The following is a 13,409-nucleotide window of genomic DNA, read 5'->3' on the forward strand; positions in this document are numbered from 1 at the left end:
CAGTTTTAGCATTCTTAGCAAAAACACTTTACTGATATATGTAAAATGTACGTTGTGCTATTTTTACTGATCTGGACCTATTTTTAACATCAGACTAGTAAGTAAAATGTTCCGAGCAAAAACATTTCAGTCCTGGCTACGACATAAGCAGCATTACTAGGCGCGAGCGCGACCCTGCTAAGTTCTGTGTTCCTAAGGCAACGACGTCTCTATGGAGTCCGTAAGTACAACAAACAATATTAGACAAGTTTCCCAGGTTCCTGCGACCAGAAACGACAATAAAATGATGCGTTGGCGTGTTGTTTTATTATAGAAATCATGTTGGAATTTACTCGAGTTGATTACGCCCTTCTTGGGCTGTCATCGCCGAACTGTATGAAAATTCTGCAAAACACAGGGGCAAAAGGCCCTCAGAAGGTAAACCTTTCGCTTTTATATAAATAAGTTTATAACAATGTATAGCAATTATAGCGCCGAATTAATGGCGATTAAAAAATTACCAAGCCTAGTATGTCCCTCTACAAACTACAAAATATCTACTTGTGTGCACAGATTCACTTTACACCCTGCTGACAGTCAAAAACCAATTTTCAAATAATCCCTGGCAGCAAGGCATTTTTTATTCTATGTCTCTCATTAGGAAGGGAATAAGTGACGTTTTTATGGGTATCTGGTTATTGTGGGATTAGGGACAACGAGCAAGCGGATTTTGCTGCAAAACTGTAGTAAATAGCAAATAGAAAATAAACGAGATAACATACGGAGAAACTGTCTTTAACCTTTGATCTAAAATATGGAATGGATGGCAAACGATCTGGCGATGTGAAGATTAGGTTAAAAAGGATTCGGCTCTTTACGACCTGCTCACCACTACCAGTTCTCCACCGTACTCTAGAGTCTTCATTAAGCTGAAGGGCCATGGCACACTACAGACTAAACTATCGGCCATTTGTTTAGACTGGTTGCGCACACTACACCAACAATCAAGCGATTTCTACGTGTGTTACAGATCAAACCTGCAGAATTTATCATAGTTTTTCTCCTTTGCAAAAAAAGAGCAATAAGAACCGGTTTTGGTAATATGGTGAAGAACCGCCAATTACACACTGATTGACAGAATAAACGCACATTAAATTTTAATGTATTTAGTTTTATTTACATTCTGCATACCAAAAATAGTTCTGGCTGTAAAACGTATACATTTAAAAAAATGGTTTATTAGCTAATTCTAAAAAAATATTTACTAAAGAAATTGTTTAATACCAAGTATTTCCACCTCTTGCACGAATCACGTCCGTTAAACGCCTTTTCATCAAGAACAGCCGTTTCCAATTCTTCGAGGGTGTTAGGACCTGGGTTTCGCCGTCGTACTCGTCGCTTAAGTTGGTCCCAAATGTGCTCGATTGGGTTAAAATCTGGACTTCGAGCTGACCATACCAAGCACTCAATTTCAACCTCATTCAGGTAGTCACCCACACAATACGTGCTCTATGGAGCCTGGCATTATTCTATTTAAGAGATAATATAATTGAGATAATTTAAGATCATTTTCATCATTTTCTCACCGTGGAGGGGGGGGGCAAATGACACTACATATTCTTATATTGTCTTGTAAGTACCTCTGTGAAGTTATAGATCTTACTCTCACAACAATCAATTCGATGCGGGCGTCCAAGTAAATACCTCTCCAGAACATCAATGACCCCACCGTGGATTGCCACCCGAGGAACCATACAGCATGAAGCGACTTTTCTCCTGAGCGTCTCTGTATGAAATTACGCCCATCTGAAGTTTTGAGGCCGACTATCACCTCATCTGTAAAGAGAACTCGTCCCCTAATATTCCAACGTCCATTTCACGTGTTCCCGTGCGAATGAAACTTGGCCATTTTGTGAGCTATGGTAGAAAGAGGTCCACGAGCAAGATGCCGGGCCCTGCGGTTATGTTCTTTGCGCCTTCTTACAATCATGGAGGAAATCGAAACATTTCGTACTTGTCTTCCCAGATATTATCTCATTTCCCGTAATGCTGCGGTTTCGTAGAACCTGATGACGGATGAATCGTCTGTAGGCGTAGGTCGATCCTGTCCTGCAGTCTAGTGTAAAGCCCTTTTTTTTTCTTTTTTTTTGAAGTGCCGAAGAACCCTTCTTATACTAGAGTGATTTCCACTCATCTACTGGCGCCTTGCGCTGGTTGTATCCTTCCTCCAATAATGTTATGACCCCTACAGTGTCATACTCACTCAAATGTTTGACTGTAGGAAAAAGGTTTAAGAATAAGAATAATATCAAATGAAATCAACGAAGGAAAGGTTTAGCTGAAAGTGATCTTTATGTGTAGCAGAATGGAAGAGCATGAAGCTATTTTTTGTGCAAATGGGATTAATCAGTACAAAAGTAAACAAGCATTATTTACCCTATGATAGTGCCTGTATTGAATGGTGCGCGTTAAATTTGTACATCAGTGCATACATAATTTAATGAATTAAACTTTTTATCTAAGGTCTTGGTTGAGATGAAAAAGCAAGTGCCACGAGTGGGATTCGAAACCCGACCTTCGGCTCAATACGCCGCTGCTCTAACCACTTGAGGTATTTTAACGACATCAAGATCCAACCAGCTCCTCATTTCAACCTACAATCTTTCGAAATTGCCCCATTTTTGTCATATTTTCAAATATCGTTTAATCTGGATTCGATTCTCGGCGACTTATGAAATGGCCACAATGAGCTGTATTGAAGTAACTACTTATTTTTTAAAAAATGACCAATTTGTGGACAATTTTTAATGCACTGGTATAGAATTTTCGCAAATACGATTATCATTGAGCTTAAGCCAGAAAAAAAAATAATAGATTGCTGCCGAAAATTGCCTGGAGAAAAAAATTGGTTAAAATAACCTAACGGAAAATAACATAAATGACAGTGCAGACCCTCATGAGTTTTCTGATTGACTAAAAGGATAATGAAGTGTCCATTTATTCAATAACAACGGATTTTGTTGTCAGATTAGTTATAAATGAAAATTGTATGATGCAAAATGTGAACGTACTTAAGCCCAAGCTTTTCCTTTATTGCATTTACATATTACGGAAAAATCCAATATCGTTAAAAGGGGAAACACGTTAGTTAAATCGGAATGTAATGCATTTGTAAGATTCAAAAATCAAGTATTACGGTTCAGCGAACTTCTGAATTTGGGCCCCAAAAATTACTTATTTTAGTGTTTCTCCTAATTCAAGTAGAAAACCTAGATAAGCTACTTACCATGTGGGAAATAAAATTTGCACAAGTTACCTTTACAGAAAGAATAAGTGCTAGACCGAATCCCAAACAAAGCATGCCCCTATAATTTTTTGGTAAATATATTGAATTTACACAACTATGTATTAGAAACAGGCTCAATTTACCATTATTAAAAAAAAATATATATATATATATTCAAGCTATGATGTGAACACTTAAAGAGGCCTTTCCTTCTCAAACATGGTTGCAAAAATCTTCATGGGATTAATATTAACAAATATGTTTGGAAGTATACATAGTCACAATCCTTGTGATGGGACTGAGGCTATGTCCAAAGGAATTTTTAACGAGTTATTGGGTTAAAGACATTGACAAAATTTCTGTTCTCTTTTAAAAGTTAAATTATTTAAACATTAATAAAACTTTCTTTATAATAATAATAAAAAACATTTACAATTTCAGGTGGTTTTCTCAGGCAGTGATGGAGTTTTACAAGTGTTTTCTTTCAAAAAGGGTGAAATGCACATTTCCTTCAAAACCCTGCCTGGCGAAATCATATCTTGCTTGGAGTTGGGAGGATCTGGTAAATAGAGTTAAAAAAATTATTATTATTAAGTATTAATCTATAAATGTTTTTTTCTCTTCACTTTTGGTAGATGGAGGTCAAGAAAAAATATTTGTTTCTTCAAAAAACGAGGTGCGAGGATACACGAAAAAGGGAAAACTTTTCTTAGGATTTGATACCAATTTAACAGAACCAATAAGATCTATGTAAGTAGCAATTTTATCTATTTCCTTTTATTTACGAGTCTTTATATAAGCTCAAATCCGCACATGCTTGTACATAAATATGTGTGTGGACATACACTCGTGTATTGAGTTGAGCCTGTCACTTCTCATAGCTCGCTACCAATTCCAGCTTTTGAGTAATTTACAATAATTTGCCGACAGGCCTCGAGAATCACCATCCCCATTGTTGGCAGTCTGGGGTCAGACCTTGGTCTTTCTGGCAGCCACTGTGGTTGGGCTCCATTATATACTATTATATACTACATATTATATAACTAATCTAATTGAGGGTCAATGGGGCACTCAATATTCTGCCATTGGCCCTTTCACACTATACATTCATTATCACAAGTAAATTTAGTCTCAACATATACAAAGAAACACAAGACGAGATATCTATAAAGTAAAACAGTCCTGTTTTATAAAGTAAAATCAGAACAGGGGACCCAGATACTTGCCGCTGTGCTGAAGCACAATTCTCATGTCAGGTGACATTCCCACGTGCTCTCAATCCAGCCCCCTGACGCTAAAAATGTAATTAAAAAACATGATTTTTTTAAAAATAAGTGGTAGTGTCGGTAGCTCTCCTGTATCAAGAGTAATCAAGAGTTGACAGGTGGCTCTTGGAGGACTCGATTCATAGAAAAATGATCATATTCAACAATTAAATGTAGGCCATGCGAGGTTGACATACGATCATTTATTTTTGGGCCAAAGCCCACCTATGTGTCTGGTGTGTTGAGAAAGATTGCTTGATGCAGAACCTAATGGGTCTAACCGTGGAAAGTCTCTGAGGCTGTCAAATAGGACTATGGATGTTCAGCTGTGGTGTTCCACTTTGTACTTTATGGCCTCAAGTGCAGCTAAGCCCTCAGCTGTATAGACAAAGCACATTTGTGACAATGAAAGATTTTTTATAATTTTATTTTCATTTTTCACTATTCTTGCTTTTCCTTTTAATGATTTAGATAACAATTTCCTCATATTGCAGGCATGTTACTGGAAATGATCTCTTAGTGGCTGGTAGCCATGTGTACAATCATTACAAAGATTGCAGAGATGTAAATTCATATCTAAGCAGTGACACGATAAACGACATAGTGGCGTTAAATGTAGAAAAGGTTGCTGTTTTATTTAACAACTGACATTTCCATCTGTACAAATTGTTTTAATGTTGGCTTTTGCTTCAGACGCACAGGTTGACTGCTATTTTAGCATGTGAAGACAGGGTCTTGAGGGTCCTCGACAGGTCCAACTTGTCACAGGTTCTACCTTTGCAGAGTGTCCCAACTTTGCTCAGCCTCTTGTATGATAATGGCGGAACTACAGGAGATAACCTAGTGTACGCAATGGAAAACGGTCAGATTGGTTTGGTTCAAATAATGAGGTAATGTCAAGTACATTAATAATCAGCTTATACTTATTTATTATTAAACTTAACGGTACTGTTTCCAGAAACAATGCCCTTATGAAGTGGACAATAGACAACACTAAACAAAGGGGTGCTGTCAGGTGTATGTGCTGGTATGATATAACTAAAGACGGTGTACAAGAACTGATAGTCGGACGGGACGACGGTAGCATACAAATTTATGGAGAACCTATGGAACGAGTTAGTGACAATGAGTCACTGGTGGAGAAATATAATTATGTAGGAATCTACTGTTACAAAAATCCTTCAAAAGTCATAGTCACAGCCAAATATATATCTAATTTTAGATTTGTAACGAAAGCATTACAAGCATACAAGCTGGATTTATCGGAAGTGCCCAGTTTGATGAAATTCTAGCTACGACCTATACAGGTATGGAATGTTTTATCAAAACAATTGAACATGAAAGATCAAAATATGAAAACGCAACCCTTTATTGTAAACTATTCTATGACCATCTCTACATACAAATTAATCGATTCACTAAACAAACACTTCAGAATGATCCAAAATAACAAATATGTGTGCTCCACATTGCATATCATTTCATAAAATTAAACTCTATATGTAAGAACTAACTGAAAAAAATACTCATTACATTGGTATAGTATAAACTATCAAACCAAGTATTTTATTGGGCAAGTTGCAACTGTTGAATATCTTCCATGTTAATATTACAAAACTAAAGGTGATTTCTCCAAAAGTTGGTTCACAGTCTATTAGTAAATGTGTACTTCTTTTTCTTTTCGTTCTGTGTTTGTTGTGGCTGACCTAATTCAGTAGTATTCTTCTGTTGCTTTCTGCTTCATCGTGTACATTTTGATGTTTATTTCTTAACAATATGTAAGGAGACTTGAATTGACTGTCCTATGTTTGCTCTTAGTGCTTAGTTCTTCTTTCTTTGTCTATAAATGCTTATGAGAGAAGCATAGAAACACAGAAGCAGCATAGTCAAGATACATATTCAAGTGCAAGAACAACTTTCTTATTAATTTTTGTACAAAAGTTAAAAATCTCGACAATATTTTAAACTCCAAGCTTTAATGGCATGACTATGTGAGCTCTATGGGCTGGTACAATAATAATAATAGTTTTGAAAAGGTAGTCAAAACTATTTTTAATTTTTATAAAATAAAGAAAATTTATTTGAAATATTTTCCATCACAATCTATACATCTTTGCCAACATGTAATGAACAATTTTATTCCCCAGACATAAAAATCTTTATTTCGACTCACAACAAAGCCTTGGAAGGCATTTTTGGCTTCACCACGTTCTCTGAAAGTATGGAGGGTGCAGTAAGTTTACATATCCTTAAGTTTCTGCAGGGTTGCGACATGTAGCCTGGCGTTATCATGAACAAGAATCTTACAATTTACTAATGCTGGACAAAGACATTGCAGTTTGTCGTCCATTTTGTTAATTTCTTAGCAATATTTCTCTGCTGTGATAGTTCTAGGAAATTAATGTAAACAACCCCCAGCAGTACACCACCAGTTACTATAACCGTTTTTTCCATACAGATTTGGTTTCGGGAAGTGTTTTGGCACTTCATTTTTGTCCAACCACTGACCTGTATGCCTCCTGTTACCGTACAGAATCCATTTCTCATTGCACATGATGATTCAATTGAGAAATGGATCATTTCGGTGGCACAACAGAAGAGACGTGCAAATTTCAAAGCGTCAATTTCTTGGTCAATCAAAACCCCCTCAACCAAGAGTCTCTGCTTTCTTGGTTGCCAGCAAATAATAGAAGCTCTGAGGTAGTTTTATAGAACTACAAATAAATAAGTTAAAAAGAGAAGGTCATATAACAGAGTCATAAAAGTATGTTTGATAATTATTACTTATTAGAAGTATTTAATATGATAAAAATCCATACATTTTGAGTTTCTGTTCTAGTCCCAGATGCCTCAAGCAGTCCAAGGCTTTTTTACTTACACATTCCATCATGTACATACAATCAAACGACATAAAAACACTGTGAATTCAATTTGTGAAAAAGGAGCCTATTAGTCAAAGAACAAGTCAATAATAATTAATAAAAATTAAATTACAGGATGGTTATTTGGATTAACAACCGAAGTGCTCGAAAAACAAGTCAGCCTAGACATGAAAAATTCTGGTGTGAGTATTAAGTTGTCCACTGAAGATAAACTTAAAATTGAAAGGTTGAGGTAAGCTTTTTTTGTGAGTCACTGACATATCGCTTGACATTAAAATTGATAAAACTTTTCTAATAAATTTGCAGCGGCATTCTATTTAAAAATAATAAATAATTGATTCTTACAGGGCTGAAATTGAAGAATTAGAGCGAGCTGTCCTTAAAGAGAGGGAACGTTACCAATTGTTAACGCAGGAAGATTCTATTGGAATTTCAGTAACCCCATTATTAAAAATCACAGATAAGGTACCATATTTAATTTTGTGGCTCAAACATTTTTAAAACTCATAAATCAACTTCTATCTTATGATAAAATTCAATTTCTGATCCTTTGAAAATGATATTGATTGAGTACATTGATGAAATAGTCATAATAGTAAATGATTAATGTTGCCAGTCGACTGGTGCCATGCTGCTGGGTTAAGAAAGCAAGCAAATATACCAACACAAGGAAAATGGCACCAGTTAAAAATATTAATTCCACCTGTAAAACTCAAATTATAATTTTAAAAAAAGTAAGAGAACATCATATGGTGTGACCGCTATGATTAGACAACAATTGTAGTAATGAAATTTTAATATTTTCTTCTTAAGCAGATAATCAACCTTTCTCACACACACACACACAAACAAAATAATTCTACTTATTTTTACGCAAAAACTTTGATTATCAAATGTTTAGTTACAAAATACCTATATACATTGTATGTATGGTAATGAAGTTTCATTAGATAAACTGTGATGTGAACTGTTGAACATTTGTCAGCAATTTGATATTATATGACATTGAACTCAGATGATATTATCTGATCATCTGAGTTTTTGGGATTCAAATAACTCAACATTACATTTGAAATAAAGTTGAACAGTTTGTTAATAATTACTGCATTCAATTCAATATATGATTCTATTTTAGTACTTCATTTTTGCATTGTACATTACTGCAAGCTACTGCAAAGAAGTTCGGAAACAATCTAGCTGCTTATAGAAATGCTAATACTATTATTTTATGCCGTAGATGATTTTGGTGAAGGAGAAATCGATACTTCAATTAACAATTGAAACTGAAACTCCTATTGACAATGTTCTTTTGCAGTCTAATGTAACAATTAACTTACTTGACGTTGAACAGAATTCAGCTGTTGTAAGCCACAGCAAATGCCACAAGAGTGTAGGAACTCAATATATAAATAATTAATATCACAGGATTTGGGATATGACTAATTTTCATATTTGCAGTCAGGAAATAAACTTCTGGCAACGTACAGATGTCAAGTAAACACAACAAAACTCAGTATAAGTTTGCAATGCAGCAGTGAATCTGGCACCTTGAACGTTTATGTTACACCACAGACTCATCCAAAGACGACACATTTGAGAACTTTTACAATAAGACATCTTGGGCTTTACAGTAGAACCCATGACTTCGATGACACTAGGTAATAAGACCTTGTTAAAAAAAGTACAAACAGGGAAACCCCTATAATGAAATCACAAAAAAAATGTTTTTTCTGTTATTGAAGAGTGCCCGTTGAGGAGAAGTCTAAAATAGATTTTTTAAAAAGACTTGTCTTTAGAAGATGGATAACAGAAGAAGAAAATACTAATCTTTTTTTATTTATAAATTATGTTTTAAATCTTTTCATGTGGTATTTTTTTGATTTATGTTTACATCAAATATTTTGGTGTTTCAGGAATTTACACCCATTATTCATCAGCATCTTATTTTTTTGTAATGTAAATTTTTCACTAAAAAAAATAAAATGCTGATAGGTATAAATTGTCGAAACATCCAAAAAATTTAATGTAAAAATAAAATTTAAAAAATCATAAAAAAACATGGAAAAGTAACAAATATATATAATAAATAAATGATAAAAAATAAGATTTTATTTTGAAAAAGTCGTATTATTAATTCAGTATATGTATAATTAATAAATAACATGATAAAAAATAATAAAAGTTGGTATTGACCTAGGATCACACCTATGGATCGTACATAGTCCTGCTAATGTAGTACAATCATTAATAAGTGTACTTCGATATGAAACTGCAATTTGCTTATAATTGGAATAAAATGGGAGTCAAAATGAGAAGTTTGTGGCATGGGCAATCGAACTGATGGTAGCTCAAGTGGTTTGAGCAGCGGCATATTGAGCTGAAGGTCGGGGGTTCGAATCCTGCCTGTGACACAAATTTTTCATTTTGAAAAAATTGGGTACAATTAATTGAGTATATGTATAATTAATAAAATAATAAAAGTTAATATTTTATATAGTTCAATAAATTTTATAAATAAAGAAAAACATGTATATGTTGTCAATTAAAAAAAAAGATTTCATCCTCGTAATGTATTAATTGTTAATGGGTTTGCCATAGCATTTAATTTTTCCTCTAACTTATCTTTATAAAACTCAAGCATCCAAACACATAGCTCTTTTAATTTTTGCTAAGTCATAAAGTTTGTTAACAGAAAATATAGTTGAGACTTGAGAGACAAAATGTGCCCATATCATGTACATTGCCCATGTACCAATAACAGACCAAACAAATAGTGTAGCAATCTTAATTTCAACCATGTTAAAGCAGAAAGGGGAGAATTTTTGGTGCCTTCGGGAAAGAAAAGCTTTCAATAATGTACCTATGCCTTTAAAAAATTTAAAATGATTGTAACAAATCTTTTTTTTTTCATATGGACATTAATATATTTTATGGTGGAGACTGACAGAAGTGTCCGCAACCGGTACGGAGTGGTTCCATTATAAAAGGGTTTAAAATGAATAGAAGTCCTATCTTTTTGCTAGGGAATAGAAAAATTGTCTATTAAAAGAGGTGATCACTATAGAGGGATGCATTTTAATGTTTTGCTGTACATGTAACAACAACAATTCAGCATTTAGCAAGTTTATTCTCTATTATCGACTGTTGAATAGCGTTCAGATGTATTTAAATAATACAGCTTTGTGGATAGTTACCTAGATTGTTCCCATCTTCATGGAGATTTTTTTATTTCTAATGGCCTTAGAATGGTAAGCGTTCTATAACTTGGTGGTTGGTTGTGCTGGCACAACCCCTGAGCTGGTTCCATAATTCCACACAAGCTCAAGAACTTGCTGGCTAAAAACGAGCTTCCGACAGGCAATATAGAGCCCGCCTGACTTGTAAGATACTTAATAAATCAATAAGGATTTTCCCAATTTCCTTTACCCAATAGTGTGTGCAGTTTCAAAGTTTTGTTCAATTAGAATGCATTGCTACTACCTTACCTTGGGGGTCATGAGTACTTAATATTCTATCATCAATACAGTTCTGTCCTTCCATTTCAAGTTTTAATTGTCCTCTAGATTTTTCTCTGTTTACATTGAGATGTACATTTCAAGGGGAAGATAATGGAGGGTGTTCCACATGAGTTCATTCGGTGATTATCAAAGGCATATACAAAAAAATGTGGATTCATGAAATAATGATTGTTTACATATCAGTTTTTGCTGTTCACAAGTTGTGCAGCAAAAAGCAGGTATTCATGTAGGATCAAAGTTCGCTTATATCTTCAGGAATTCCTTTCGTTCCTTAATTTTTACAAGCTTAAAAAATATTGTCAAAATAATTAATCTATTTATGCTATATAACTCATATGCATATTGTTTCCAGGCCCTGCAATACCCTGACTCTAAAAGGAGGGTTCAGCATGGCAGAAATGCACAATTGGATTTCAAAGTGTTTGCCAGAAATGTCAGAAAAAATACCAACACAAGACAACATGATGTACAACTATATCTCTTCCTTTACGGGTGCCATCATTCAGTGTACATATATGTAAGGATCAATTAAATTTTAGGAAACAATGCTATGATTCTAGTGCTAGGTTGTTTAAAAAAAATTCTTTGTGTGTGAAAACATTTAGCCCTTGGTCATTTGACAGTTCACATGCAGTATCATTCCAGTAACACTTTGTTTAATTATGTGCTCAACCTTTCTGTGCATTTAATTTGATTTTATAAATAAAAAACAAGAATTTCTAAAGAAAAAGCAGACATCTCAAACAGATATAATTATCAACTTGGAAAACAGGATCTTCAATGAAGTCACAACAGTATGACAATTCTTTAAGTTTGTGATGAGCTTTCGACGATTAATCGTCATAATCAGGGCCCATTTATTTATAATATAATATAGATGTAATTTATATGCTTGTAGATATAATTAAGTTTCTAACCAAGCAGAGGTTTTTCTTTCTTTCTTTGGCCTTGCTTTGATACATGCCAGTTTTCCCATGTTGCCATGGACACCACCCACCTGACTCGCACGGGCTGACCAAAGCCGCCACCGAGAAGTGGCCAAGAGCACCCCCTTTTAGGCTTTACATTTTTAACATTTGGGAACTCCTTATGGAAGCATTGGGAGTATATTGATAAAACCCACTTTTAGCACTGTGGAAAAGTCCATATCCTACCCACATCCCGGGGAAAAAATCTGCCCAGAGCGCTCCACTTCTCTACCCAATCGCTGTCAGGCCCAATTTATATATACTCTGCTATCTTGTAAAAATTTAAAAAAAAGAGTCTAATCAACCGTGTTTGAGTTTTTATTTAGGCAAATAATAAAACTAAAAATCAGTTCCAATGGAAGAAAAAAAACTATTTTTATTTGTGTCTTAAAAAATAATAAACTTAATTGTAAGATTTCCTCTTGGGGTCCAATGGGTGATGGACTGTTGTTTGGTTTGCCTATCCTTGCTTTCTTCAGTGTTGCGTGTGAAGCCAAAATTTGTCTGGCAGAAGATAGGCAAACCAAGATAATTGCACCACCAAACTACATAAACTGTATTCCTCAATTGTTGCAGGAAAGGAGAAGCAGAATTCAAGTCTGATGACATTACAACTATTGCAATATTAAAGGATTTCTTGACAAAAGAGGCAACCATGAAAAAAATTGAAATAGAACTTTCCTTTGGTATGTTTTTTTCTAGACTATCAGTTAAATAATTGTAATAATGTTCAAAATATGTACTCTTCACATAGTTTCCTACTTTTTCATTGTTTCTAATAAACATGACATCATTTTAATTTGTTTCAGTTATAAACGATGAAAGTACAAAGCACTGTCTTTCACTGATATTTCCAAAACTTCAACTCGCCTTGCAGACACAGAAACAAGCGAGACTTCTTGAAGCACTCAAAGACATTGAAATCAATGATCGTGAGTCAATTTTGTCTCTTACTCCAGGATGCAAAGAGGTTTTGGACCAACAAAGTGAGATTAGCAAAAACTTTAAACATCAGGCATTCATTCTGGAGAGAATCGAAGGTACTACTTCAGAGCAAGTCAATCACAAAACAGTGTGTTAATTATGTTAATTCATTTTGTCGTTTTTCAGATGTTATAATGCATCTCTTTATTGACTGGTGCAGATTCGCAAATATAAATGGAAGAAGCAAATTACTCAATTTAAAAGAAAAACTTCGATCTTGTAATCTGGAAGAGTTACTGGAGTTTTTTGAAACATCTACCCCCGAGTGAATGTAGTTATTAAATCAAATTATTTAACTTTAACTAAAAATGTTTATAATGCTGATATGGATAAATATATGAGAGTAATATATTAGTTTAATTTGAGTGTTTCATATTATTGGTCAACCTACTCAAAATAAATATGGATATAAAATAAATAAATGTTGAACTTGGATTTGAAACTTTATACATAATTTTCCAGTTTAATTCATATTCAGAAGTTATATAATTTGTTGAAGTCAAGAGGCGGTCAAGAATGAAGTAGTT

The 13,409-nt window shown here is 34.2% G+C and overlaps 1 protein-coding gene across 1 annotated transcript; it reads left to right on the forward strand.

Annotated features, from left to right (window-relative positions):
- The first annotated feature begins 180 nt into the window (after positions 1-180).
- LOC106668881 (Bardet-Biedl syndrome 7 protein homolog) lies at positions 181-13,242 on the forward strand. The gene is made up of 16 exons (XM_024225464.1): positions 181-220; positions 314-417; positions 3,707-3,827; positions 3,901-4,015; positions 5,025-5,154; positions 5,224-5,420; positions 5,489-5,684; positions 5,753-5,837; positions 7,527-7,644; positions 7,760-7,877; positions 8,650-8,802; positions 8,871-9,070; positions 11,283-11,447; positions 12,475-12,584; positions 12,708-12,938; positions 13,009-13,242. The coding sequence occupies exons 2-16, from the start codon at positions 319-321 to the stop codon at positions 13,149-13,151; spliced, it is 2,181 nt and encodes a 726-aa protein (XP_024081232.1). The 5' UTR covers positions 181-220; positions 314-318; the 3' UTR covers positions 13,152-13,242.
- Positions 13,243-13,409: the final 167 nt, after the last annotated feature.

The sequence above is a fragment of the Cimex lectularius genome, unplaced genomic scaffold (genome assembly GCF_000648675.2).
Source record: "Cimex lectularius strain Harlan isolate CLEC.00 unplaced genomic scaffold, Clec_2.1 scaffold29, whole genome shotgun sequence".
NCBI lineage: Eukaryota > Metazoa > Arthropoda > Insecta > Hemiptera > Cimicidae > Cimex > Cimex lectularius.